General features: G+C 40.8%; 2 protein-coding genes across 3 annotated transcripts in view; one reads left to right on the top strand and one right to left on the bottom strand.

The window, feature by feature from the left end:
* Tefm (transcription elongation factor, mitochondrial) overlaps window positions 1–7,586 on the top strand; it is an 8,441-nt gene extending 855 nt beyond the window's left edge. The window contains exons 2-4 of the mRNA XM_008821619.2: window positions 1,695–2,152; window positions 4,746–4,895; window positions 6,735–7,586. Coding sequence (XP_008819841.1) covers window positions 1,695–2,152; window positions 4,746–4,895; window positions 6,735–7,175 — 1,049 coding nt within the window. The 3' untranslated portion in view covers window positions 7,176–7,586. The remainder of the gene's footprint in view (window positions 1–1,694; window positions 2,153–4,745; window positions 4,896–6,734) is intronic.
* Window positions 7,587–9,014: 1,428 nt separating this feature from the next.
* Window positions 9,015–27,796, bottom strand: part of Atad5 (ATPase family AAA domain containing 5) — a 56,538-nt gene continuing 37,756 nt past the window's right edge. For both annotated transcript variants that reach the window (XM_029557907.1, XM_017795220.2), the window contains exons 15-23: window positions 26,308–26,481; window positions 25,969–26,102; window positions 24,943–25,036; window positions 19,663–19,727; window positions 16,113–16,293; window positions 13,966–14,138; window positions 11,875–12,722; window positions 10,730–10,888; window positions 9,015–10,629 (exon numbers count right to left, since the gene is read on the bottom strand). In XM_029557907.1, coding sequence (XP_029413767.1) covers window positions 10,551–10,629; window positions 10,730–10,888; window positions 11,875–12,722; window positions 13,966–14,138; window positions 16,113–16,293; window positions 19,663–19,727; window positions 24,943–25,036; window positions 25,969–26,102; window positions 26,308–26,481 — 1,907 coding nt within the window. In that variant the 3' untranslated portion in view covers window positions 9,015–10,550. The remainder of the gene's footprint in view (window positions 10,630–10,729; window positions 10,889–11,874; window positions 12,723–13,965; window positions 14,139–16,112; window positions 16,294–19,662; window positions 19,728–24,942; window positions 25,037–25,968; window positions 26,103–26,307; window positions 26,482–27,796) is intronic.

Below are 27,796 nucleotides of genomic sequence, written 5' to 3'. Positions count from 1 at the left end.
TTATTATTTTTATTTTATGTGTATACATGTATTGCCTGCATGCAGGTAAGTGCGCCTGGGTTGTGCAATGCCCACGGAGGACAGAAGAGGCTGTCGGATCCCCTGGGACTGGAGTTACAGACAGTTGTTAGCTGCCATGTGGGTGCTGGGATTTGAACCTGGATCTTCTGCAAAAACAGCCAGTATTCTTAACTGCTGAGCCATCTCTCCAGTTGTAAGTTTTTGTTTTATTTAGTTCCATCGGATGAGAACTAAAAGGAATTGGGTAAGTCTTTTTAAAAAAAATTATTTTTATTTTATGTGTATGAGTGTATTGCCTGCGTGTATGTGAGTGCACCCGTGTCATGCAATGCTGCGGAGGTCAAAAGAGGGCTTTGGATTCCCCTGGAACTGGAGTTAAGGACATTTTGTAGCCACCATGTGGGTGCTGGGAATCAAACCTGGGTCCTCTGCAAGAGCAGTCAGTGCTCTTAACCACTGAGCCAACTCTCCAGCCCCTGAAGTGGGTAAATCTTAAGAGACATGTCACAAAAAGAACCCTTCACCACTATAAATTATCAGAAATCTCCCACAATTGAAATAATTTTAACTAAAAGAACTTGTTCTAGGCATAGAACCCAAGGCCTTGCTAGGCAGTTGTTCCACCCACTGACCCTACCTTAACTACAACTTTTTTTTTTGGTCTTTTTGAGATAGGGTCTCCCTGTAGCCCCAGCTGGCTTGGAACTCACTATATAGACCAGGCTGGCCTTCAACTCACAGAGATCCACCTGCCTCTGCCTCCTGAGTGCTGGGATTAAAGGCGTGCACCACCACACCTGGCAACTACAACTTTTTTAAATGGTGTTTTGAGACAGGTCTCATGTAGCCCAGATTGTCCTCAAACTTGATATGTAGCTGAGTCTTGCCTTGAGTCTTATCCTGCCTGTGCCTCCTAAAGTGCTGGGATGTGGACATGTACCATAGGGTCCCTGTTATCCATGGCTAGCCTGGTACTTGCTATGTAAACCAGACTGACCTCAAAATTTTGGCAATCCTCCTGCCTCTTCCTCCCCAGTACTGAGATTACAGTTGTACCTCCACACCCAACCGTCAACTACAGCTTCTTGCTGGGCATAAAGTACAATTTCTAGGTAATAAGACTTTCTTGTGAATTAAAAATAACAAAAACTCAAGTTTAAAAAACACAATTATAGAGTGTTGCATGCCTGTAATCCTAGCATTCAGAAGGTACACGCCAATGGATTTCTATGAGTTCAATGCCATCCTGGTCTCCATAGTGAGTTTGAGACCAGTCATGGCTACATAGGGAGACCCTGTCTCAAAAAACAACCACAAATAATGAAAACCTCAAACTATAGAGTTAACTATATCATTTTAAAAGTACCCTCATTTTAAAGATGAGTTTCTATAATAATGCAGTTTAGTATTTCTTTTTTTTTTGAGACAGTGTCTCCCTGTAGCCCCAGCTGTCCTGGAACTCACTATGTAGACCAGGCTGGTCTTGAACTCACAGAGATCCACTGGCCTCTGCCTCCCAAGTGCTGGGAGTACAGGCGTATGCCACCACGCCCGGCTATTTTAGTATTTCTTAAATTATGTGCAAGTCTTTTTGGCTGTGAAGAATCTGGTCAAGCTTGGGAATTGGCACTGAAAAGGAGGACGCCTCACTTTAAACTCTCTATTCCTTTTAGGGAGGTGGAGATGGTTTCCAGTAGAGGAGTCATTCCATCCTCCAGCCCTAAATTTCTACTGTCGAAAAAAATCTACTGCACCTGAGAAGGTCCTGGGCAGGGTTGGTGGTGCTGCCCCTGATGCAAATGCAAAGGAGCCTGGAAGTACACTGGACAAGCTCTTCTCTCCAGAAGAGCGGGCTTCTATTTTGCATGTATTGAACACAGCATCTGATAAAGAACTCAAAGGTTTCAGATTGCTTCGTGGAAGAAAGTCCATCAGTATTTCAGAACACAGGAAAAAATTTGGGCCATTTGAGAATTTGGAGAGTTTGATAAATGTGCCCTTGTTCCAACATAAAACTGCTGTTCAAGTTTGTAGTTCCATTCTTTGTTCAGAGACTGGAAGGAAAAAAGGAAAAGAAAAACCACCCCTGAGAAAGTTCATCAAACCAGATGTAGAAGAAGAGAGACTTAAGGTAAATCCTTTCTGACTGCCTAGCATCAACTTATTTTTGAAGCACTTTTGGGCAGTGGGTTGAGGAGTTACTTCCACCACAAGTTTTGTTGGTTTCTTCTTTCTTTAAACATTATTTTATTGACGGGCATGATGGTGCATACTTATAGTCCCAGCACTTGGGGAGCAGAGGTAGAGGCAGGTGGATCTCTGCAAGTTCACATGAGTTCCAGGCCAGCTGGGGCTACAGGGAGACCCTGTCTCAAAAAGACCCAAAAAAAAAAAAAAAAAAAATCTGCCTAAGGAAGTGCCATGTGCAGGTGGTTATTGTTATTAGGTCATGCCAAGTAGCACTTGAGAGTTATTGAGCTAAGAAACCAAAAAGTGGTATATATTTTGTTTTATGTGTGGGTACATGAACACACAAGCATGTCAAGGCTTCAGAGGACAACTTGGGGAGTTGGTTCTCTCCTTTTACCGTGTAAGTTCCAGAAATGAACTCATGTTGCCAGGCTTGGTGGCAATTGCCTTTGCCTACTGAGCTATCTTGCTGGCCCCGTCTTGTGTTTTTGAGACAGAGTCTGTCACTGCTCTGGGACTCCGCTATTGGTGCTAGGCTAGGCTGGCTGGCCAGCAAGCCTGAAGGTTCCCCCTGTCTCTGCGTCCTCACTGTTCTTCACCCCATTACTCATTACTCTTCTCCATTCCCCACTCCTCACTGTTCTTTTTGTTTTTTAATTTTTAAAAAAATTTTTATTTTTATTTTCTATGAATGTATTGCCTGCATGTGTGTAAGTGCACCCGTGTCGTGCAGTGCCATGGAGGTCAGAAGAGGGCGTTGGATTCCCCTGGAACTGGAGTTAAGGATGGTTCGTAGCCACCATGTGGGTGCTGGGAATCAAACCCGGGCCCTCTGCAAGAGCAGTCAGTGCTCTTAACTGCTGAGCCAGCTCTCCAGCCCCTTTCTTCTTCTTCTTCTTTTTTTTTTTTTTTTTTAAAGACATCTTGTTAAGTAGCCTACACTGGCCTTGAACTTGTAAGCTTTGGCCTCTGCCTCCCATGTGGTGGGATCACAGCGAGTACCAAGCTCAGCTGTTATTCTGTCTTTAAGATACTTACCCAGGGGGCTGGAGAGATGGCTCAGAGGTTAAGAACACTGAGTGTTCTTGCAGAAGACCCAGGTTCGAATCCCATCACCCACATGGCAGCTAACAACTGTCCATAACTCCAGTTCCAGGGGATCCAACAGCCTCTTCTGTCCTCTGCGGGCATTGCATGACACGGGTGCACTTACCTACACGCAGGCAATATACACATAAAATATGAGAAAAAAAAAGATACTTAACTCAGTATAAACCTTTTACCAGATGTATTTTGCAAACATTTTCTAATTTGGGGCTCATCTTCTCATCTTGTGTCTCTTGAAGTCCCTGATTCAGACCCCTCCCCCACCCCTTTTTTATTTTTGGTATTTTTGAGACAGGGTTTCCCTGTAGCTCCAGCTGGCCGGGACCTCACTGTGTAGACCAGGCTGGCCTGGAACTCACAGAGATCTGCCTGCCTCTGCCTCCTGAGTGCTGGGATTAAAGGCATGTGCCACCATGCCCACTCAGATTCCTTTCCGTGTAGTTGTTTAATTTATCTCCCACACAGCTATCGGAAATTTTTCTGAGGGGTAAATATTTTTAATCACTTTGAATTCAAGTGTCTTATGCAATTCAATAATTGTTTGTGCAATGCTAGATTTCTTGTCCAAAATTCCAATAGCTGTCATTGAGTAGGGTGTGGTCAAAAGGCAGATGGAGAAAGAAAAGTGGAGCTTAGGGGATCTCATGAACAAAAAAAAAAAAAAAAAAAAAAAAAAAAAAAAAAAGATAGGGTCTCAGTGTAGTCCAGGCTGGCCTTGAACTCATGGCAATCCTTTTGTTTCAGTCTAGAGATTACTGGGATTACAAGGAAACATGTCTTTAATCCCAGCACTCAGGCTGATTTCTGTGAGATTGAGGCCAGCCTGGTGTATATAGTGAGCTCACACCAGCCAGGGCTACATAGTGAGACCATTAAAAAACAAAACAAAAAACACAAAACGAATTGTTTGGGAGACAAATGTAGTGGCCCACACCTGTGATCTTCACCACTTAGGGAATTGAAGCAGGAGGATCATGAGTTTAATCCCAGCCCAGGTTTCATAGAGAGATCCTATCTCAAAGGGGGAGAGGGTTTTAGTAGTCCCCTGGAGTTCTCAGAATAAAACAAACTACTTTACAGAAATTTGGCATTTCCTCTCTTTCCCATCTTTATTCTACTGCCTGAGTGTGAGATGTCAGTCTGTAGATCTGGGTGAAATAACGTCATTTACCAGTTACTGATTCTCCCAGTCTTCTAGTAATCCTTCCCTGACCCCCTCTCTGCAGTAGGTGTGTGATGGCTTATTTCTTCAAAGGTAGATATTTTCGCCCAGTATACAGCACAGGCCCTGGTAACACTTTCAATATCTTAGCTTATAAACTGTAAATAAATTCCTATCACAAAGGTTAGGCATTCTGAGTTTGTAGATTAGCTTTTTTATCTGTAAAATGTTTACACCTGTTATTAAACTAGCCCTTTTCCTTTAGGCAGTTAACAGTATCGTATCTATTGTTTTTGGTACTCGAAGAATTGCGTGGGCTCACCTTGATCGTAAATTGACAGTGCTAGACTGGCAGCAAACTGAGTGTTGGAAATTAAGTAACAGAACATACCCATCATCTGTCTATCTGGAAGAGGTAAGGCAGTCGCACCTCCAAATTCCTGTTCCTTGTCTCCTTTGTTGTGTTTTGCTCCTTAGTTCCGTAGTTCCTTGTGCTGTTAAGTCTGGTAGTTCCAAAAGGAATGTAATAAAATAGTAAAGATGGGTCTTTGGGCTTTATTTGCATCATTATGCACTCATAATGGTTAAGTTTTGTATTGTTTTCAATGAAAGAAATAACTTTTAGCTGAGTGTGGTGGCTCATGCCTTTAATCCAAGCATTTGGGAGGCAGAAGCAGGTGGGTCTCTGAGAGGAGGCCAGCCTAGTCTACATAGTGAGTTCAAGGCCAGCTGGGGATACAGGGAGACCCTGTCTCTCTCAAGAAACCAAAGAAAGAAAAAAAACCCACCTTTATATCAAAGGCCAATATTAAAGACTGAGGAGTACATTACTCAGTGTTATAGACAATCACCAGTTTTATATATTTTTTAATAATTTTTTTAAAAAATATTTTTTGTATGTGTGTAATGCCTGCATGTATGTAAGTGCACTCATGTTGTGCAATGCCTGTGGAAGACAGAAGAGGCTGTCAGATACCATGGAACTGGAGTTACAGACAGTTGTTAGGTGCCATGTGGGTGCTGGGATTTGAACCCAGGTCTTCTGTAAGAACAGCCAGTGTTCTTAACCACTGAACCATCCCTCCAGCCCTGACCAGTTTTATATTTAGAAAGCTTTTCTTCAAATTTCGAGATCTTGTCTCCTTCAAGTCTTTAGGATGTGAAATCGTTAGGTATGGGCATCCTGCCGATGATGTGCCTAATGACAAGATGCTTCAGCCAGGAACCTTGCCATGTGCAGAGATGACCACTTCCTGACTGGTTCCAACACTGCTCTATCCAGTTTAAATGATTAAGTCTTTTTGTTTGTTTGTTTTGGTCTTTTTGAGACAGGGTCTCCCTACAGCCCCAGCTGTCCTGGAACTCACTATGTAGACCAGGCTGGCCTGGAACTCAGAGATCCGCCTGCCTCTGCCTCCCGAGTGCTGGGATTAAAGGCATGCACCACCATGCCCGGCTTGTTTTATTTGAAACAGGATCTCCTTGTAGTCCTAGCTGGCCTGGAACTCACAAAGCTATATAGACCAGGCTGGCTTTGAACTCACAAAGATCTGCCTGCCTCTGCCTCCCAAGTGCTGGGATTAAAGGCCTGCACCACCATGCCTGGCTGATTAATAAGTCTTAAAGCCAATATATATTTAAAAACTGGGGGTGAGCCTGGCATGGTGGCATACACCTTTAATCCCAGCACTCGGGAGGTAGAGGTAGGTGGATCTTTGTGAATTCGAGGCCAGCCTGGTCTATAGAGTTCCAGGCCAGCTCGGGCTACAGGGAGACCCTGTCTCAAAAAGCCCAAAAAACCCCACAAAAAACAAAAAAAAAACTAGGGCTGAGGAGATGGCTCAGTGGTTAAGAGCACTGACTGCTCTTGCAGAGGACCCAGGTTGTTCAATTCCCAGCACCCACATGTGGCTACGAATCGTCCTTAACATCAGTTCCAGGGGAATCCGAAACCCTCTTCTGACCTCTGCGGCACTGCATGATACGGGTGCGCTGACATACATGTAGGCAATACATTCATACACATAAAAATAAAATATTTTTAAGAACTGAAGAAACTGTTAGGACTGAACAGAGTATCTGTACTCAGCTCCTTCCTGAGCACCATGACCATTGGTCTGCCAATATGAAGCTTTTTCAGTTATTTCAGAATTGTCAATAGCCATGTAGGTTGCCCTATTATGTATTCTAAAATAGAAAAGGGACAGAAGCGTACCCAAACACGAAACTTAATGAATTCTTTCTTTCTTTCTAGATTTCTTCAGTCATTTCAAAGATGCCTAAAGCAGACTTCTACGTTCTGGAAAAATCAGGACTTTCCATTCAGAACACGTCTCTGTTTCCTATACTGTTGCATTTTCTTATCACGGAAGCTATGCTGTATGCCTTATTAAACAAAACCTTTGCCCAGGATGGCCAGCATCAGGTGCTGAGCATAAAACGAAATGTAGTGGGCAAGCACTTTGACCTGATGATTGGTGACACAAGGACGAGTGGGAAAGAGCTGGTGAAGCAGCTCCTGTCTGAGTCTGTCCTGAAAGAGCAGCCCCGGGTGATCTTTCCACCAGAGAAAGTAGTGCGCTACAGACAGGCATTTCTCACGGACTCACACAGGATTGAAGAGCTGTATGATTCGCTATTACAAGCTGTTGCTTTCTATGAGTTAGTTTTTGACAATGGCTTTGAATTCCGGTAGTAATGCACATCTCTGGTGTTGTTATTGTTAAAAACTGCTCTCATTTCTGTGTTAAAAGAGAAGAAAACATGTTGAATGTATTTTCTGCGTTTATGAAGTTAGACTTTTGGCCTTGAAATAGTATACACAATAAGACAAAACCAAATCAATATATATTTTATGAGATTCTACGCCTTCAGTGTTTAAGTGTTAAACAGTAAGATGTCACATACACACAGCAAAAAGTTACTTCCAGTGGGTTGGAAAGATGGCCATTAAGCCCTGCAGAGGACCAGAGTTAGGTTCCTAGCACCCATGCTGGGTGGTGGAAAACTGTAGCTCCAAGAGATTTGATACCGTCTTTGGCCCCTGCACACCACACACACACACTTAAAAATAAGTAGCCGGGTATGGTGGTCCATACCTTGAATCCCAGCACTCAGGAGGCAGAGGCAGGCAGATCTCTGAGCGTTCAAAGACCAGCCTGGTCTACATAGTGAGTTCTAGGCCAGCTGGGGCTACAGGGAGACCCCCAACTCAAAAAGACAAAAAAATAAAAACTATTTAAAAAATAAATATGGCCAGGCGTGGTGGCACACACCTTTAATCCCAGCACTCGGGAGGCTGAGGCAGGTGGATCTCTGTGAGTTCAAGGCCAGACTGGTCTACACAGTGAGTTCCAGGCCAGCTGGGGCTAGTGGGAGACCCGGTCTTGAAAAAGACCAAAAAAAAAAAAAAAAAAAAAAAAAAAAAAAAGAACAATAAAAGCAAACATTAGTTGGGCTGGTATTTCATCTCTGTAATCTCCACACTTAGGAGGCAGAGGCTGGAGGATCTTGAGTATGAGGCCAGTTTGGTAACAGTGAGATCCTGTTCTAAACACTCTCCCACCAAAACCAAAACTATAAAAGAAACTGCAAAAAATTCAGAATGACGGGTTGTAGTACAGCTTGGTGGTAAACTGTTGCTTAGGTTTAACAACCTAGTAATGGAAAAAAAAAAGAATCTCAAGTTATATTAAAACTAAAATAAGCTGGGCATGGTGGCACACATCTTTAATCCTAGCACTCAGGAGGCAGAAGCAGGTAGAGCTCTTGAGTTCAAAGCCAGCCTGGTCTACATAGTGAACTAGTTCCAGGTCAGCCCCATACAGCGAGACCCTGTCTCAAAAAGACCCCAAAACAAACAAACCCAAAAAACTTGAACTCAGATGTGTCCTTATGAAGGAGCAAAGTTCCCCCATTTCTTGATTTCTGAACCTGGAATTTTTATGGAATTATTTTATATTGGTTCATTATATTGGTTGTTGAGAATTCCTAATAATAAAATATCTAATTATCAGGTAAGTGTCTATAGGAGGAACTCAGAAGGAAAAACCAGATGAGGGCACTTGTAAAAAGCTTCAGAAAACCAGGGCTGGAAAGATGGCTCACTGGTTACGAATACTGGCTGTTCTTGCAGAAGACCAGGGTTCAAATCCCAGCACCCACATGGCAGCTAACAACTGTCCATAACTCCAGGTCCAGGGTATCCAATACCTTCTTCTATCTTCCTTGGGCATTGCATGACACAGGTGCACTTACACACATGCAGGCAATATAAACATATACTAAAATAAAAAAATAATAAAAGCTTCAGGGGCTGGAGAGATGGCTCAGCAGTTAGGAACACTGGTTGTTCTGGCAGAAGACCCGGGTTTGAATCCCAGCACCCACATGGCAGCTAACAACTGTCCATAACTCCAGGTTCCAGGGTATCCAATACCTTCTTCTATCTTCCTTGGGCATTGCATGACACAGGTGCATATACATAAAAGAAAAAAAAAAAAAACTTCAGAAAACCTTACTTTCTCGTGTTTAGTGAAGAAGCATGTACGTTGCAGTGTTTATCTGAATGTATACAATATATATACACTACTATAATTACAACTTGAACCATTTAAATACCACAGAAAGCCTTTAGCTTCAATTTTTAATCAGATCAATTTACTAATTAATATAAGAATAGGTAGGCTGAACAAGTAAGAGATTAAAAACACATCTTCATACACATTTGTAAACAGGTATGCATCTATACTTTTAAAAAAGTACAAAACTAGGATCCTTTTGAGTTAAAAATACAATTCATCAGATAATGTATCTGAATATTAAATTATTACATAATATAAACATTTGCAATATGGAGCAATTTTAAACATACCTGATTATCTGACTGCAAAATAACATTAAGGGAAATATGACATTTTAAAATCTTGCTACTAAGTAAAACATAAGTACTTAAAAAAAAAAAAGAAACATAACCTTGTTAAGTATGGTAGCATATGTCTATTGTCCCCAGTATGTGAGGGACTGAGGCAGGAGATTTCTTAAACCTAGGAGTTGAGGGCCAGCCTAGACAATACAGCCAGAACATGTCTCAAACACAATCAGAGTGGGGTTCTAACTCAGTGGTTGAGTGCTTCCATAGGATGTACAAGACCCTGGGTTTATTCTCTAGCACCACAAAAAAATTCAAAAGCAAAACCATAAGGCCTAGGTAAGTACTAATAGAGGGCTTGTCAAGAATGCACAAAGCCCTGAGCTTAATCCTCAGCACTGCAAAAACAGAACAAAACAAACCATAAGTGGAAATGGCTGTTATATAGAAGCTATGGTAGAATCCTTTGTTACCGTTTCAACCAACAACAACTTGTCTAAATATTAATGTCATTGTGTTTATGAAGTAAAACATCATGATCTAAAAGTACAGGAAAATGTAAAAATTATTTGAGTTGGCAAAATATACAAGACATTACCTACAGTGGGTGTTAAGAAAGATTTATAAAAACGAGTTCAGAATGTGGATTTTATTTTGCCGACATTCAATGATTCAGTGGCAAAACATGCTAGAGGAGTATGCGCGAACTAAAGCTGAGAGGAAGCTCAACACTGTTGAAAAGTGAAGCACAATTTCCTTCCTAGGAAGTTAAAAAATATTTCATACGAAATTTTGTTTTACATTGTGTAAACTATAGAGAGATTACCAAGTAGGTGTTTCCAATGCACAACAGGACAGACTAACAGAGGGTGGACAGGACACAAGGGGACGGAAAAGTTACAGATCAGTTCAGCATAGAAACATCTTGAGACACATCTTAGTGAACTCTGCCTTCTATAAACAGCACACACACACCAACAAAGTGAAAACAGAGGCTATAAAAACATTCAGAAAAAAAATCTGTCAAGTCACATATACAGTTTGTATTTCAAGTTTATCACTTTAAATTTTTACACAACAAAAAAATACAGTCTTTTATATTTACATTAAGAGAAATAAACTTTTCTGTGAAAATCAACATAATTTAAAAATGTTTCTTAGGATCATATAATCTATACAAGACATTATTAATGGGGAATATTAAGGAAAGTCAGCTGCTAGGGTATTCACAGTCTCTTTAGGAATGTCCAGATGAATTCCTTCAAAGTAGTGCAGGAACCTGACAAAATTACAAGAAAAATCTGCTATCAATATTTTCATCCCACAAGCACATTAATCTTGACATTGCTATCTAAAATACTTCATTTTCCAGACTTTACCTTCGTTTACTTTTTCCTTGTTCTTTTAGCTTCTCAGTTCGACAAATGTTCCGAAGAGCCGGCAGATACTCAGTTATACTAGCTTGCTTATTATTCACGTTCAGAAGAGCTCGACTAGAAAACACACTTTTAATGACTGCTGTCGGCTTGTCGGCATTGCTATAAATTAAGAGTAATGCATTATTTTTTGTTTGTTTGTCAATAAAAATGCAACAATCCCAAACATAGCTAGTGCCCCTGTCTCTGGTCTAGAAAGAATGAAACTTCCAATTTCCTATCATCAGTATCAGTCACTCACATATAGCCTAGACCACCTTAGGCTGGCTGCAAACTTACAATCCTATTACCACAGCCTGAGTGATAGGATCACAGGCATATACTACCATATCCAGCTCCATACTGCAAAGTCTCTTGTGTTTTAGAGATAGGATCTCATTGTAGCTCAGACTGGCATCAAACTTGTTCCTCTGTCCTCTACCTCCCAAGTGCTGTGATTACCATCATGTGCCACTCTGCCTGGTGTCATAGTGAAATATCTTGAAAATAATTTTATTTATGTGTATTTGTGTGTATGTGTACCACTGTGTGTCTGAGAAGAGGGCACTGGATCCCCTGGAACTGGAGTTACAGGTGGTTGTTGTGAGCCTCCCCTATGTGGGTGCTGAGAACCAAACCAGGGTCCTCAGTAACAGCAAACAGTACTGTTAACCTCTAAGCATCTCTCCAGTCCTTAGTGAAATATCTTAATGACTACTTGTCATTTGTCACACCAAGTCCAAACCTCTGTCACTAGGGTTTCCCAAATCTCATCCAACCTAGTTTTCTCAACAGTCCAGCTGTCTCCTTAACTCACATTAGAAGCTGCATTTTTTTCCTTTGGTCGTTTTGAGACAGGGTCTCCCTGTAGTTGCAGCTGGCCTGGAACTTACTATGTATGTAGACCAGGATGGCCTTGAACTCACAGAGATCTGCCTGCCTCTGCCTCAGCCTCCCAAGTGCTGGGATTAAAGGCATGCACCACTACACCTGGCAGAAGCTGTATTATTATTAAGGGTTTCCCAATATCAATAGTCCAGCATTTTAAAATGAGTAAGAACCACTGCGAATGATAACAGAAAAAAAATCAAAGGTGAAAAAATACTTACTCCAAGTTAGCTGCTGAGTGGCTAAAGCATACTTTGCTGCGCCTTTGTGAAACATAGAAAGTAAGATCATTGCTTGGATCTCTTCCTAATTTCTTGCATGAATTCAAGGATTCCAGTGCTTTTGCAATAGAAGAAGAACATTTGGTGAAGCTGAGAGCTTCCGCAGCTGCCTTTAATTCCCCAGAACCCCAGGAGGTCCATCCAGCAGGGCTCTCAAGACTAAACTCATCACAAAGTCCGCTTTTAACCTTTCCGCTTGTCCAGTGAAAGTCATTTTTACCAAATTCATTTTGTTTCCTTGGGTCTGTTAAAAGAGCATCTAAGAAAGACATGTTATCCATGAACTCAGTGAGAGAATTTAAACAATGGGAAACAAGGACAGAACACTTCTTTTCTGCTAGTGTTTTGGGAGGATGGGGAACAGGTTTAGAGTCATGCTCTAAACATTTATTTTTTGTCTTTGTCTCTAGGTTGCTTTCTCTGTCTCTGCCTGTGCTTTCTTCTAAATTTGAGGAAAGTGCAGGAGATAAGCTACTAAATTCATCAGAAAAGTCCAGTCCAGTCTCAAATAAGTCACTGTCATCTAGGATCACCATCTTCTTCTGTTTCTTCTGTGGTTTTTTCAGTGGCTGATCTGACTGTTTCCTGGGAAGACACTTGATGCTTCTTGCTGCACTGCCATCTGCAGTCACTGATGAGCCACAAGCATCTTGTACTTCTGGAAGGACATCAACTGGTAATGGCAGAATGAACTCAAGATTACTATGTAAAAAATCTACATTCCCCATGTGGAATTCTGTGAGAAGCTGGATGAGTTTATTCCATTCTTCCTTGGTTGTGATCTTGTGCTAAAAAGCAATGTTGAGTAAAGAAATTTTTTAATAGTACATAGTTTAGGCATTTTCCCGCCCTTATGAATTCAGTTGTCCCTATTCTATCATTATTGTTTTAATTACATTTTTTTAAAATTTTTAAATTTTTTTCTTTTTTGTCTTTTTGAAGCAGGGTCTCCCTGTAGCCCCAGCTGTCCTGGAACTATGTAGACCAGGCTGGCCTTGAACTCACAGAGATCCGCCTGCCTCTGCCCCCCAAGTGCTGGGACTACAGGTGTGTGCCACCACGCCTGGCTAACTACATTTATTTATTAATTTATTCACTTATTGGGAGAGAACATGTGCCATAGGATGTGTGAAGGTCAGAGGACAACTTGCAAGAGGTGGTCTTCCCTTTCACCATGTGGGTCCCAGGAATTCAAACTCAGATCATTAGATTCGGCAGGAAGCATCTTTTTCTGCTGAACTACCTTGCTGAGCCCTTTTTCTTTCTTTAAAATACTGAGTTGCTATCCTTTATAAAATTTTTTGTTGTTTTGTTTTGTTTTGTTTTGTTTTGAGACTGGGTTTCCCTGTAGCCCCAGCTGGCCTGGAACTCACTATGTAGACCAGCCTGGCCTCAAACTCACAGAGATCCACCTGCCTCTTCCTCCCAAGTGTTGGGATTAAAGGCGCTTGCTACCATACCTGGTTTTACCCTTTATATAATTTTATCAGACTATAGTTAATACATCAAAATATGATGTATGATGTATGACTGGACTGGGGACATAGCTCAGTGGTAGAGCACTTACCCAACATGCAGTAGGCCCTAGGGTCAATTCCCAAGATTGAAAAAGGAAAAAGAAAAAAGGGAGGTTGGGAGGCAGGGAGAGAGGAAGAAAAATATTTCTAATTTTTTTTTTTTTTGGCTTTTTGAGACAGGGTCTCCCCCCTGCAGCCTCAGCTGACCTGGAACTCACTATGTAGACCAGGCTGGTCTCATCTCACAGAGATCCACCTGCCTTCGCCTCCAGAGTACTGGGACAACAGGCATGCACCACCATGCCCAGCAATGTTTCTAAATTTAATCTTATCCTAAAGCAATGTCTACGAACTATTTGTCAACAATGCAGAATGTGTTAACATCGGAAATCTATTGTCGAGAAAATGTTAAGTAAATTTAACCTGAACTTAAGATTCAAAACACAAGAGTAATATGGAGAAGAGGGAAAGGAACATAAATGAATTAAACACTCCACACAGACATTGAACACACCTTTAAAAATGAAAATAAACCTTCGGATGGGGAAAAAATGTTTCTGAGCCCAAACAAAGTCTCAACACAGCCGGTGTCGCATTTGGGAAGGGCTACACGATTCTTTTTAGTATTTTTCTTCTTTGAATGGGGGCCATCTTCAGAGCAAACCAGTACATTTCTGCTATTTCCTTCTGTAAAATTATAAAAGAAAAATCATAGTATACATATTTTAAATGAATTATATCAAATAAACTATGAGTTCTGCAGCACGAGATCTTCTGACAGATACCTTCTGGATTTATACCACACTTTGTTCCTTACCATATATGTATTTAATTCAATAAAAATACAATGTAATCATTATCTGAAAAAATATCTAAACTAAGCAAAATGAGTCAAACCAATCTCCTATTTACTTATTTACTTTGGTTTATAGTAGGACTACTTTATTATTTTATGGTCCTCATGTAGTTTATTATTTACAGGGTCTCATGTAGTTCAGGATACTTCAAATTTACTCTGTAGCTGAGGATGACCTTGACTTTCTTTGTGTATGTAGTGCCCATCATACTTACCTTCTGAGAAATAGTTGAAGCTACCAGCTTACATTGAATTAAATGTATGGTTGGGCCTACATTGAAAAGTAATGCTTAAATCATGAATTAAAGGGAAAATTTGTAGGGAATCAACATTACAGAATTTCACTTTGTTTTTTTTTTTTTATTTTATGTGTTTGTATTGCCTGCGTGTATGTGAGTGCACCCATGTCATGCAATGCCGTAGAGGTCAGAAGAGGGCTTCGGATTCCCCTAGATCTGGAGTTAAGGATGGTTCGTAGCCACCATGTGGGTGCTGGGAATTGAACCCAGGTCCTCTGCAAGAGCAGTCAGTGTTCTTAACCACTGAGCCATCTCTCCAGCCCCTTCACTTTGTTTTTTCATTTCTTTATTGTTTGTTCACCTTGGTTTTAGTTGAGAATGTGAGCAGGACCTCTTAACTACAGAACTGTGACTACAGAACAGGCAAAACACAAACTAACACCTTGTACAGGGAAGGAATGGGCTTATTCATGCAAACACATGATCTGGAGTGGAGAAAGTAATCAGTAATTATTTGTGCCATAATTAGATCACAATAATGACAGAAGAGCAGTAGAAAATAAGTTTTCCTGAAATAAAGTTCATAGGAAAATTAGAATTACAGATTATTAAATAAGCTAAAAAGGAACTTACTAAACTAGGCTTGGTGGTACATGCCTAGGCTATATGAGGTCCTGTCTTGAAAAACAAAAACAGTAGGGGCTGGAGAGATGGATCAGTGGTTAAGAGTACTTACTGCTCCTCCAGAGGAACCAAGTTCCACTCCCAGCACCAATGTTGGGGAGTTCACAACCACCTATACTATTCAGGGAGGGATCCAATGCCTCTGGCCTCCAAGGATACCTACACTCACATGCATGTGTCCACACACACATGTAAGTAAACTTAAAATAATAAAAATAGGCTGGGCGTGGTGGTACACTCCTTTAATCCTAGCACTCGGGAGGCAGAGGCAGGTGGATCTCTGTGAGTTCAAGGCCAGCTTGGTCTACATAGTGAGTTCCAGGACAACTGGGGCTACAGAGAGACCCTGTCTCAAAAAGACCAAAAAATAAAATAAAATAAAAATAGAGCTGAGCATGGTGGTACATGCATTTAATCCCAGCACTCCAGAGGCAGGCAGATTTCTGTGAGATCAAAGTCAGTCTGGTCTACAAAAAACATCTTTAGATGCAAAATTAGCATAACCAGATGTTCAAAATTTGGAGGTTTTGTTTTATTCTGGTCTTTTTGAGACAGGGTCTCCCTGTAGCCCCAGCTGGCCTGGAACTTGCTATGTAGACCAGGTTGGCCTTGATCTCAGATTCGTTTGCTTCTGCATCCCAAGTGCTGGGATTAAAGACATGTGCCACAATGCCCAGCTTTTTTTAGTGGACTGGAACTCACTATGGAGACCATGTAAACCAGGCCAGTTTTGATCTTGCAGAGATCTGCTGGCCTCTGCCTCTGGGATTAAAGGCATGTACCACTATGGCTGACTTGAAGTTTTATAGATATTTTGATAGATTACATTTTTTAAGAACATGGTCTTATAATAGAAATTTCTCTTATAATAGATCAACTTACCACATTGTGACAACAACTTTTCTTCTAAAAATCCACCTCCACTTCTAATCCAAAACTGTAGGTAAAGGATACTTTTTCTGATATCACAAGCATTTGCAGTCAACAAGGTTATAAAGTCTTTTACATCGGTTCTGAAATTCTCAGCTAAGCAGATCATTTGTAGGTAGCTGGCAACATTTAGCTTAAAAAAATGAAGAAAGAGAAAAAGAGAAAGACATGGTTAGTTACAAAATTACCAGAAATACAGTGATAATAAACCTGAATAATATCCATAAATAAGACAAATTTTGCTAAAATTCAAAGTATCTTTAAGTTCTTTTTGAGAATGAATTTCTCTAGGAAATACAAGGACATATGCCACCAAACTAAAGGCATTTATTATATATAGTACAGGACAACAAGGAAGTGCATGTGCATGTGTGCGTGCGTGCGTGCGTGCGTGCGTGTATGTGTGTGTGTGGTGGCGGGGAGGGGGTCTAATCTCATGCAACTCAGTTTGGTCCTGAACCCGCTATATAGCAGTGGACAACCCTGAACATCTAATCCTCCTGCTTCCATATCCCAAGTGCTAGGATTAGAGGCAAGTGCCACCTCACTGGCTTGTTTTGTTTTTATTTTTGACTTTTTGAGACAGGGTCTCCCTGTAGCCCCAGCTGACCTCAGAACTCACAGAGATCCACCTGCCTCTGCCTCCGGAGGGAGTGCTAGGATTAAAGGCATGTGCCACCACACCTGGCTTCTAAATTTTTTTTTTTTTAATGTGTATTGTCAGCATGTATATAAATGTACTCATGCTATGTAATGCTTGTGGGGGACAGAAGAGGGTGTCAGATCCCCTGGAACTGGTGTTAGGACAATTGTTAGCTGCAATGTGAGTGCTGGGGACTGAACCTGGGTCTTCTGCAAGAGTAGCCAGTGCTCTTTAACCACTGAGCCATCTGTCCAGCCCATAAATAAATCTTAAAAAAAAAAAAAAAGAATAAAACCAGGCATGGTGATACAAATCTTTAATCCCATCAAGCACTCAGGAGGCAGAGGCTGGTGGATCTCTGTGAGACTATCACTAGTTTGGTCTACATAGTGAGTTCCAGGTCAACTGAGGGTACTGGAAACCCTGTCTTTAAAAAAAAATGTGCTATGCATGCTACCGGAAGGAAAAAATGATCATCAACCTTCTCTAGCTCTGAATCCTGTGAACTATAACTGGCCTGACAAAATGTGCCTACCGGTGCAATAGTGGCACAAATATTATGGGAACAACCAACCACTCTATACTTGGATTTAAGGTCTGCTTCATTGGACAGAGCTTATACCTGACACTGATTACAGGCTAAGAACCTGAGGACAGACAGGTCACAGGACAAAGGGGGGTGTTTAATACTAGTTTTCAACTAAATAATTATCATGTCAAAACTCACTCAATGATTTATTGTTATACACATAGATTAATGCATCTCTGAACTTTCATATGACCCACATATGACCAATGTGTAGAGAATAAGTGGTTGCAGAGTCCTTATCCTGAATAGGATACCTACATCAAACTTCTGCCTCACAAGGCTCAGGGATCAATGTTGGAAGAGAGGAAAGACTGCAAGAACCAGAAGTAGTGAATGACCACAGGAAATAAAGTTTTCCAGACAGCTGGTCAGTTACTCATATGAACTCACAGCAATGGTGACAGTAAACACAAATTCCATGCAAGCTCAAGTCAGACAAAATCCTAGCATTAACATGGGCAAGTGGGTACAAATCCTTAACCCAATCCAAGGAAATTTTGGCAACTGATGGCTGCTAGGAGTGGGAGAGACCATGTCTTTCAAGGGTGGGACTCTTTGGTAGGTTAATCAGGCTCCAGTGGACGGAACAACACTGAAGGACATTTGGGGACACAAATCAGATTCTATAGGCCTTAAATTGGGCAGGGACACTATTGGGAGGTGTGGAAAAAGAATCTAAATACCATCAAACTGTATTGTATGAAAATCACAAAAATTTTAAAAAAGAACAAAAAACTGCATCAAGTGCATAGAAACGCATGTATTTGTAAATATAAAACAAAAATATAAAAAAATATTTTTCAGGAGGCAGGGGCAGGTAGAGATCTCTGTGAGTTCAACGCCAGCCTGGTCTACATAGTGAGTTCCAGGACAGCTGGGGCTACAGGGAGATCATGTTTCAAAAAAGACCAAAAAAATTTTTTTTACATTTGGGGACTTAATGGATAGGAAAGCTTTATTTTATGAGTATTCCAATAATCCTGCCCTTTTCTTTTTATTATTGAATTTTTGTGAGTTTCATACAATATATTTTGATAATATTTAGATCCTCTCCCCTATCTACAAACCCTCTTAACACATCTCTCCAGTTTTCATGTGCTCTGTCATATATATTGAAGCCTATCAAGTCATGTTTGTGTCCCCAAAATGTCCTGCAGTGTGCATTCACCCACTAGTCTGGTCAACCTATGTAGTGTCACACACTTGAAGAAAACCAACTCTCCTCCTCCCAGTAGTTATTTCTCACCAATAGTTCCTCAGCTAAGGTTGGGGCTTCTTACCCATTTCCCTATTTCTCTGCTGGGACTGTGTCTGGCTTAAACTTATGGGTCTTGTGCATGCTGTTACCATTGCTGTAAGTTCATATGAGTAACTTCCCAGCTATCCAGAAAACTGTTTCCTTGTAGACATCAACTACAAGTGGCAGAGATTTAATATAGGTTGTCCTATTCAGGGATATATTCTCTGCAGTCTCTTATTCTCTGCACTTTGGCCAGTTGTGGCTTTCTGGGTTAATCATAATCTGTTGCATGAGGAAGCTTCGCTGGTGAGACTTGAAGATGCATTAATACTCTTTCTGTCCCCTGTTCCACTATGTTCTCTGAAACTTAGATATAAAGGTTACACTGTAGATGTGTCACTTAGGGCCGGACACCTCACAAACACTTATGCTGTGTGTGTGACCAGTTGTGGAACTCTGTAATAGTCTCTATCTGTTGCAAAAAGAAGCTTCTTTGATGAGTGGTGAGAGGTATACCTCAAGGTACACTTGAGTCTAGTTGGGAGCTCTCTGGCAGCAAGAATGGGCCTAGTGTCAAAGCAGGAAGATGGGAGTCGAGTCAGCGGGCTCTACCTAGCTAAGCAGGGGAGATGTGAGCCCTGGAGCAGCCTGGAGCAAACAGGGCTGGTCCCAAAACAGGGCCTCTTTTCTCTTTTCTTTTTCTTTTTGTGAAACAATGTCTTGCTATACAGCCAGGCTGGCCTAGAACTTGGTATGTAACCTAGGCTAGTCTCACACTGTCAATCCTATCTCAGTCTACCAAATGCTGGGATTATAAAGCATATGACACTAGCCATGGGTTTTGTATGTGTGTATATATGTGGTGGTGCTGAGGATAAAACCCTGGGCTACAAGCAATCAGTGCTCAAAACTGCTGAGCCATCTCTCTAATACCAGAAATCACAGTTTTAAAGTATAGCTTTGATTTAAAAGACACCTTTTATATAATTGTGCTATATATAATATGTGATCATCAAAACTCAAAACTTACCAGAGAAGGAATATTGAAATTGATTTCTTCAAAGCAGCCATCAAACACCAAACTAAATGTTGGATCTGCAGAAAAAACAAACATGTTTTATAAAAACATTATCAGCACTAAATAACTTTTTTCAGTTATACTTTCCCATGAAAATGTTCAGTATTTCCTTAGTAATGAAAGTACAATAGTGACTGGAGACATGGCTCAGTTTGGTTCCCAGCACCGACATCGAGTGGTTCACCTACTCCAGCTTAAGGGGATCCAATACCTCTGGCCCCTATGGGCATCTGCACTCTTGTGCTCATAAGCCCCAAACACACATAATTAAAAATAAAATAAATCTAAAAAAACAAGAAAGTACAGTAGTCACTCCCAGTCCATTGTTTGGCTTTCAGCATTTTCAGGTACTGCAATCAACCATGGAAAACAGCAGAACTAAATAATTCATAAACTTTAAATTATGCGACGTTCTGCTTATCATGGTAAATTCTCCCCTGCCCTGGATGTGAGTCACCTCTGTCTAGTCAATGATGGATATGTGTCCTACCCTTGGGCTACTTGGCCCTCTTGGTTATCAGATCAGCTGATGTTCATGGTAGCAAGGTGCCAAAGCATAAGAGTAGTAGTTATGGTCTACATAGCAAGTTCCAAGCCAGCTGGGGCTACAGGGAGACCCTGTCTCAAAAATGCCAAAAAATAAATAAATAAAAAGGTATATGTAGGGCTTGGTACTAAAGCTTCCAGGCATCCACTGAAGAATCACCCATGAGATGAAGGGAGACTATAACATCATACAAACTGTCAATCCTTAAAGGAACTAACTTTTTGTTGTGACTTAAAGTAAATATGATCTTTTCATTAAACTATCACCTAACTTATGATTAATATTTTCATATTTTAAAATAAGTAAAGCACTTGGGATGTAGCTCAGTAGTTGAGTGCATGACTAGCATGTACAAGATACTGAGTTCCATCCCCAAACAAGCAAACAAAAAAAGCAAGTTAGCTGACACAAACATATTTTCCTATATAAATCCATAGCTGAACTAACCAGAATATTTGAACATTTTGGTGGATTTTATGGTTGTTGGGTTTGGTTGTTTTTTTTTTTTTGAGACAAGGTCTAACTATGCAGCCCTTAATCTTCCTGTCTAAGCCTCCAGCATGCTCAGATAATGGGCATTTGCTACCACATCTAGTCCAATTAGTTTTCTTGCACGCGCGCACACACACACACACACACACTATATATATATATATATATATATATGACAGTAAGGTGGCTCAGTGGATAAAGGTACTTGCTGCTAAGCATGAGGATCTGAGTTCCGATCCCCAGGACCCACATGGGGGAAGAAGAGAACTGATTCTGCAAGTTGCCCGCTGATTTCTAGTTGTGTGCTATGGCATATGTGCTATGGCACATGCCCATGCACGCACACACACGCACGCATGCACGCACACACATACACTAAATAAATGTAATAAAATTTTTAAAAATTATAGGCTAACCATGGTAGTACACACCTATAATCCCAGCAATTTGGAGACTGATCCAAGAGGATTAAGAGTTCTAGGGCAGCCTGGGCCACTTAGTGAGACTACCTCAAAAACCAAACAAACAAGAAACTATATGAAGTTTTAAAACCAAACATCTAATGCTAATACCCAAGAAAGTAGATAAAATTCTGCAAGTCTGATGATGGTTTACTTTAGCTAAAACATGCAACAAATCCCCATGAAAGTATCATCAGGGACTGGGAAGGGTGAAATTCAATATTAAGGATTTGCAGAGAACTGGTAAGGTAGCTTACACCCTTATCCTAGTACCTGGGAGGCTGAGGCAGGAACACTGTTCTTAGTTTAGGTAGTGTGGTTAAAAAGCTGGGCGAGGTGGCGCACACCTTTAATCCCAGCACGTCGGAGGCAGAGGCAGGTGGATCTCTGTGAGTTCAAGGCCAGCCTGGTCTACATGGTGAGTTCCAGGACAGCTGGGGCTACAGGGAGACCCTGTCTCCAACACACCCACACACCCACACACACACACACACACACACACACACACACACACACACAGAGGCTCTGCAGAAAGGCTTGCTTATATGGAAACACTTCAGTAAATTAAGTTTGGTAGTCAAACTATAGGTATGATAAAGAGGCAAGGAGAAGATCTGGTATTTTTCCTAACTAGTTTTTAAGTCTGTTTCTAGGCAGTTGTCAGCTAGCTGCTGCTGCCAACAAATCTAGAATCTCCTGGGAAGGAAGAACCTCAACTAAAAAAAAATGCCCAGATCAGATTGTGTAGCCATGTCTGTGAGGCATTTTCTTAGTTGCTAACTGATGTTAAAGGAGGGCTCAGTCTACCCTGGAAGGTACCCTCCCTAGGCCATGGAGCCTGGGCTGCATAAGAAAGGTAAGTGAGCAAGCCAGAGAGAGAGAGATGCCAGTAAGCAACATTCTTCCATGATCTCTGCTTCAGTTCCTGCCTCTCAGTTCCTGTTCTGGCTTCCCTGGATGAAGGACTATCGGATAAGCTGAAATAAACCCTTTTCCCACCAAGTTGCTTTTGGTCATGGTATATTTTAATTTTTATTTATTTATTCTTATTTTATGTGTATGAGTGTATTGTCTGCATGTATGTAAGCACATTCATGTATACAATGTCTGTGGAGGCCAAAAGAGGGAGTAAGATTCCCTGGAACTGGAGTTAGCTATCATGTAGGTGATAGGAAATGAACCCCATTCTTCTGCAAGAGCAGCCAGTGCTCTTAATCTCTGAGTCATTCCTCCAGCTCTTGATCATGGAATTTTTTTTTTTTTTTTTTTCGGAGCTGAGGACCAAACCCAGGGCCTTGCACTTGCTAGGCAAGCGCTCTACCACTGAGCAAAATCCCCAACTCCAGGTCATGGTATTTTTTAAAAATATATTTTATTTATTATTTTTTATTCTATCTTATGTGTATGTATATATTGTCTGCATGTAGGTAAGTGAACCTGTGTCATGCAATGCCCACGGAGGTCAGAAGAGAACTGGAGTTACAGGCAGGTGTTAGCTGCCATGTGGGTGCTGGGATTCGAACCTTGGTCTTCTGCAAGAACAGTCAGTATTCTTAACTGCTGAGCTATCTCTCCAGCCCAGAACACACTCAATTTTATAATTATTGAAAGCTATAAGTCAATTGAAAATGTGAATAATTCTTAGTGTAAAAAAACTAGCTTCCTCATTTTAGACAATTTGTAAACTGACTTTTTGGGGGAGGGAGGGGGATAGTGTTCAGGATCATACTCAGAGCCTTGAACATTCTAGGCAAGTGTTCTGCCACTGAGCTCAATGCCCAACCACATAAGTGTCAGTATATGCATGTTTCTTCTGTTTTCAAGATAGGGTCTTGCTATGGTACCCAAGCTGTCCTTGAAATTTTGAGCTTAAAAGGTCCTACTGCATCAGCTTCAAGTAGCAGGATCTATAGGTGTCTGATGTTTTGGAGGTTTTTTTGTTTTGGTTTTTGAAACAGGATCTCCCTGTAGCTCCTAAAACTTGCTATGTAGACCAGGCTGAACTCAATCTTAGAGATTTGCCTGCCTCTGCTGGGATTAAAGGTGTGAGCCACCATGCCAGGCTATTTGTTCTGTTATTTTGTGAGGATCCTGCCTCCTGAATGCTGGACTTACAATCATTATATCTTGCTTTAAAAAAAATTTATCTGAGGGCTGGAGAAATGGCTCAGTGGTTAAGAACACTGTTCTTGCAGAAGAGTCGGGTTTGAATCCCAGCACCCACATCGCAGCTAACAACTGTCCGTAACTCCAGTTCCAGGGGATCCAACAGTCTCTTCTGTCCTCCTCAGGCACTGCATGACACGGGTGCACTTACCTACATGCAGACAATACATGCATGCACATAAAATAAAAATCATAAATTAAATATTAAAAACAAATTCACCTAGGGGCTGGAGACATGGCTTAGCAGTTAAGAGTTTTGATTCCCAGCACCCACATAGCAGCTAACAATTGTCCATAACTCCAGTTCCAGGGTATCTGACGCCTTCTTCTGTCCTCTGCAGGTATTGTATGACCCAGATACACTTACATACATGCAGGTAATACATGCATACACATAAAAATAAAAATAAAAAAATAAAAAAATAAATTTATCTAGGGGTTGGAGAGATAGCTTAGCAGTTTAGAGCATTGGCTACTCTTTTTTTTTTTTTTTTTTTTTGGTTTTTTTGAGACAGGGTCTCCCTGTAGCCTCAGCTGACCTGGAACTCACTATGTAGACCAGACTGGCCTTGAACTCACAGAGATCTGCCTGCCTATACCTCCCAGTGCTGGGACTAAAGGCATGTGCCACCACACCCATCTAAGAGCACTAGCTGCTCTTGTAGAGGACCTGGGTTTGATTCTCAGCATCCACATAGTAGCTAACAACTGCCTGTAACTCCAATCCTATATACTTCTGGCCTCCAAGGGCTTTGTACAACACTTGTGTACTTATATACATGCAGGCAAAACACTCATACACAAAAAAATAAACAAATTTTAAAAATTAAAAAAAATTAGGGCTGGAGAGATGGCTCAGTGGTTAAAAGCACTGACTGCTCTTGCAGAGGACCCAGGTTCAATTCCCAGCACCCACGTGGCAGCTATGAACTGTCCTTAACTCCAGTTCCAGGGGAATCCAAAGCCCTCTTCTGACCTCCGTGGCATTGCATGACACAGGTGCACTCACATACCTGCAGGAAATACACTCATATACATAAAATAATAAATAAAATATGTATTTTTTAAAATTTAAAAAATTTATCTATGCTGGGCGTGGTGGTGCACACCTTTAATCCCAGCACTCAGGAGGCAGAGGCAGGTGGATCTCTGTGAGTTCAAGGCTAGCCTGGTCTACATAGTGAGTTCCAGGACAGCTGGGGCTATAGGAGACCCTGTCTCAAAAAGACCAAAAAAAAAAAAAAAAAAAAAAGAAGTATCTATTACTATTGTGTGCATGTGTATACCATGTGCTTGTCTCTGTATGGGTGTGTGCACATGAATGTGGAAGTCAGAGGGAAACTATGCAGAGTCAATTCTCTCCTTCTACCTTTATGTGGGTTCTGGGAATTGAACTGAGGTCACCAGATTTATACAGAAAGGGACTTTACCTGAGTAATCTCCCCAGTCTACACTCTGCTTTATTCAAAATGACTTGTAAAGTAACATTTCTAGCTCAAGTTAGTAGCTCTCCGAAAATGCGTCAACAAAAAGTAAATTAATTGTACTGAAATTATTGCTACCTACCACTTGTAGTAAGGATTACAGGTCGTTTAGTTGTTGCCATGAATGTTTTGATTGCATTCAAAAATCCAGCATCTTCATCAAAAATCACATCAACCTACAAACAATTTGTTAGGATGTTAACAACATAATGTGAGTAACAATACACTCATATCAGTTATATATACATAGAAGCCATATTATATATCTATTAGAGACAAAACTTAGTAATTCTTGAAAAATACAAATTCAGCACATGCTAAAAATTTGTTATACCATAAAAGATTTTTTTTTTTTTTTTTTTTTTTGGTCTTTTTGAAGCAGGGTCTCCCTGTAAGCCCCAGCTGTCCTGGAACTCACTATGTAGACCAGGCTGGCCTTGAACTCACAGAGATCCGCCTCCCTCTGCCTCCCAAGTGCTGGGACTACAGGCGTGTTGCCACCACGCCCGGCAAGAATTAAGGTTTTTTTATTATCAAATAGTAAATATTAAAACTAAAATAACCAATCACCCATATCTAGGTAGGTTTGAGTCATAATATAATTATTAGATAACAATCAATATTCGGAAATTGTATTAATCATTTTCCTAGAAAACTTATTCTAGGGCTGGGTGTGGTGGAGCTTGCCTTTAATCTCAACACTCAAGAGGCAGAGGCAGGCAGATAGCTGTGAGTTCGAGGCCAGCCTGGTCTACATAGTGAGTTCTAGGCCAGCTGGGGTTAAAGGGAGACCCTGTCTCACAAAGAACAAACAAACAAATAAATAAAACTCTCAAAACAAACACAAACAGAAACAGGCAGAGATGGTTGAAAGCACTGGCTGCTCTTGCAGAGGACATGAGTTCAGTTCCCAGCATCCACAAGGCAGCTAACAACCATCCATAATTCCAGTTCCAGAGGAACTGGCCCCATCATCTGACTTCCATGGATATTGCTCGATATAGGTATACTTATATACATACAGGCAAAACACTCATATACATAAAACATAACAATCAAAATAAGTTTCTACCATGAAGCAGCATGAATGTGTCCTCTGTAAGCCTACCTCCTCAAAGAGGATAAGAGATGTTGCTTTTTTCCTGTTGGATTCTTCTGCTCCAAATTCTTTAATATTTGAATTATTTGCATTTATAGATTTAGTCTGAGTAATCTGCCTTTGTTCTAAAGAATGTTTGACACCTGCATAAAAAAATATTTTAGATTAAATTACTTTTAATAGAATACTGGCTATTTCAAAGAATAGCTCAAACTGAATTCCCTTATCAAAATTGAAACATTGACACTCCTCTATGTAGGACCTTCAGTGTAACTGAGGTTTAACATATGAAATGTGTTCACATTTTATGTACCAAGGTCAATTTACTTTGTCAGTTTAACATTTTACCTTTATCATTTCCCGTAAGTGCTCCTACTTCATTATTTTTGGACTTGGAGGACACTTTAAAGTAATTTGCCAAGGTTTTAGGGGGAAGTGCTCGCTTTTGCCCACTACATTTTGGTGATGATGGAGGGAGCTTCCTTGGTGATGTAAGAACTTTCTTAGGGGAATTTAATTTTTCTGTGAAAAACAAATTGTATTTAAGAATAAGCATTATAAAAATTGTACAGCAAAATACTTATCCACACTCTGTATTTCTATTTTTACATGATAAAAATCAAAGGCATAGACATTCTCTTTCAGTCTTATACACAAATACTCTGTATAGATATTACTGTATTGTTGTATTTATTCTAACTGAATGAAAGGAAAAACTATTTGAAAAAAAATGCTCTTTTCCAAATATATGCACATTCTTTGATTGACTGAGACAGTGTCTTTCTATGTGGCCTAGATTGGCCTCAAACTTTTGATCCTACTTGTCTCTGATTCTGAGTGAAAAAATTATAGATATGGGGCTGGAGAGAAGGCTTAGCAGTTAAGAGCACTGGCTGCTCTTGCAGAGGACCCGGGTTTGATTCCCTGTATCCACATGGCAGCTAACAACTGTCCATAACTCCATTTCCAGGGGATCTGATCCCTCTTCTGGCCTCTGTGGTCACTGCATGTACTTGATGCACTTATATACAGGCAGGGAATACACCTATGCACATAAAATAATAAATACTTTAAAAATTATAGATATGTAAGCTGGGCGTGGTGGCGCATGCCTTTAATCCCACCACTCAGGAGGTAGAGGCAGGTGGATCTCTGTGAGTTTGAGGCCAGCCTGGTCTCCATAGCGAATCCAGGCCAGCTAGGGCTACAGGGAGACCCTGTTTCAAAAAGACCAAAAAAAAAACAAAAACAAAAAACAAACAAAAAAAGACCTATAGACATGTAATAAACACCTAGCATAAATACATGCTGTTGAAGACTTTATGTGTATGAGTGTTTGCTTGCATATATACGTGCACAGTGTACAAGCCTGGTATCTGTGGAGACCAGAAAAGGGGATTGGATTCCCTAAAACTAAAGTTACAGACAGTTGTCAGCTGCCATGTGGCTGCTAGGAACTGAACTCTGGTCCTTTGCCAAAGTACCAACCTCTGAGCCATCTCTCTAGCCCCCTATGATAACTTTTTAAAAAAACTGTACTTATTTTTACTTTATGTGTGTGTGTTGCCTGCATGTAGGTAAGTGCACCCATGTCCTGCAATGCCCCTGGAGAATAGAAGAGATTGTTGGATCCCCTGGAACTGGAGTTACGGACAGTTGTTAGCTGCCATGTGGGTGCTGGGATTCCAACGCTTCTTAACCGCTGAGCCATCTCTTCAGCCCCTATGATAGCTTTTTAAACTCAAAATTCTTAGTATGTTTACTAATACCTCTAACTTGTAAGTAAAAGAATAGGGTCTGTAACAAAAGAAAACGCAGAACGCAGTTACAGAATTGT

Source organism: Nannospalax galili, unplaced genomic scaffold, assembly GCF_000622305.1.
Source record: "Nannospalax galili isolate Female #2095 unplaced genomic scaffold, S.galili_v1.0 scaffold8, whole genome shotgun sequence".
In the NCBI taxonomy this organism is placed as follows: domain Eukaryota; kingdom Metazoa; phylum Chordata; class Mammalia; order Rodentia; family Spalacidae; genus Nannospalax; species Nannospalax galili.
The sequence above is the reverse complement of the archived record's forward strand: the minus strand, read 5'-3'. Positions and strand labels throughout refer to the sequence as shown.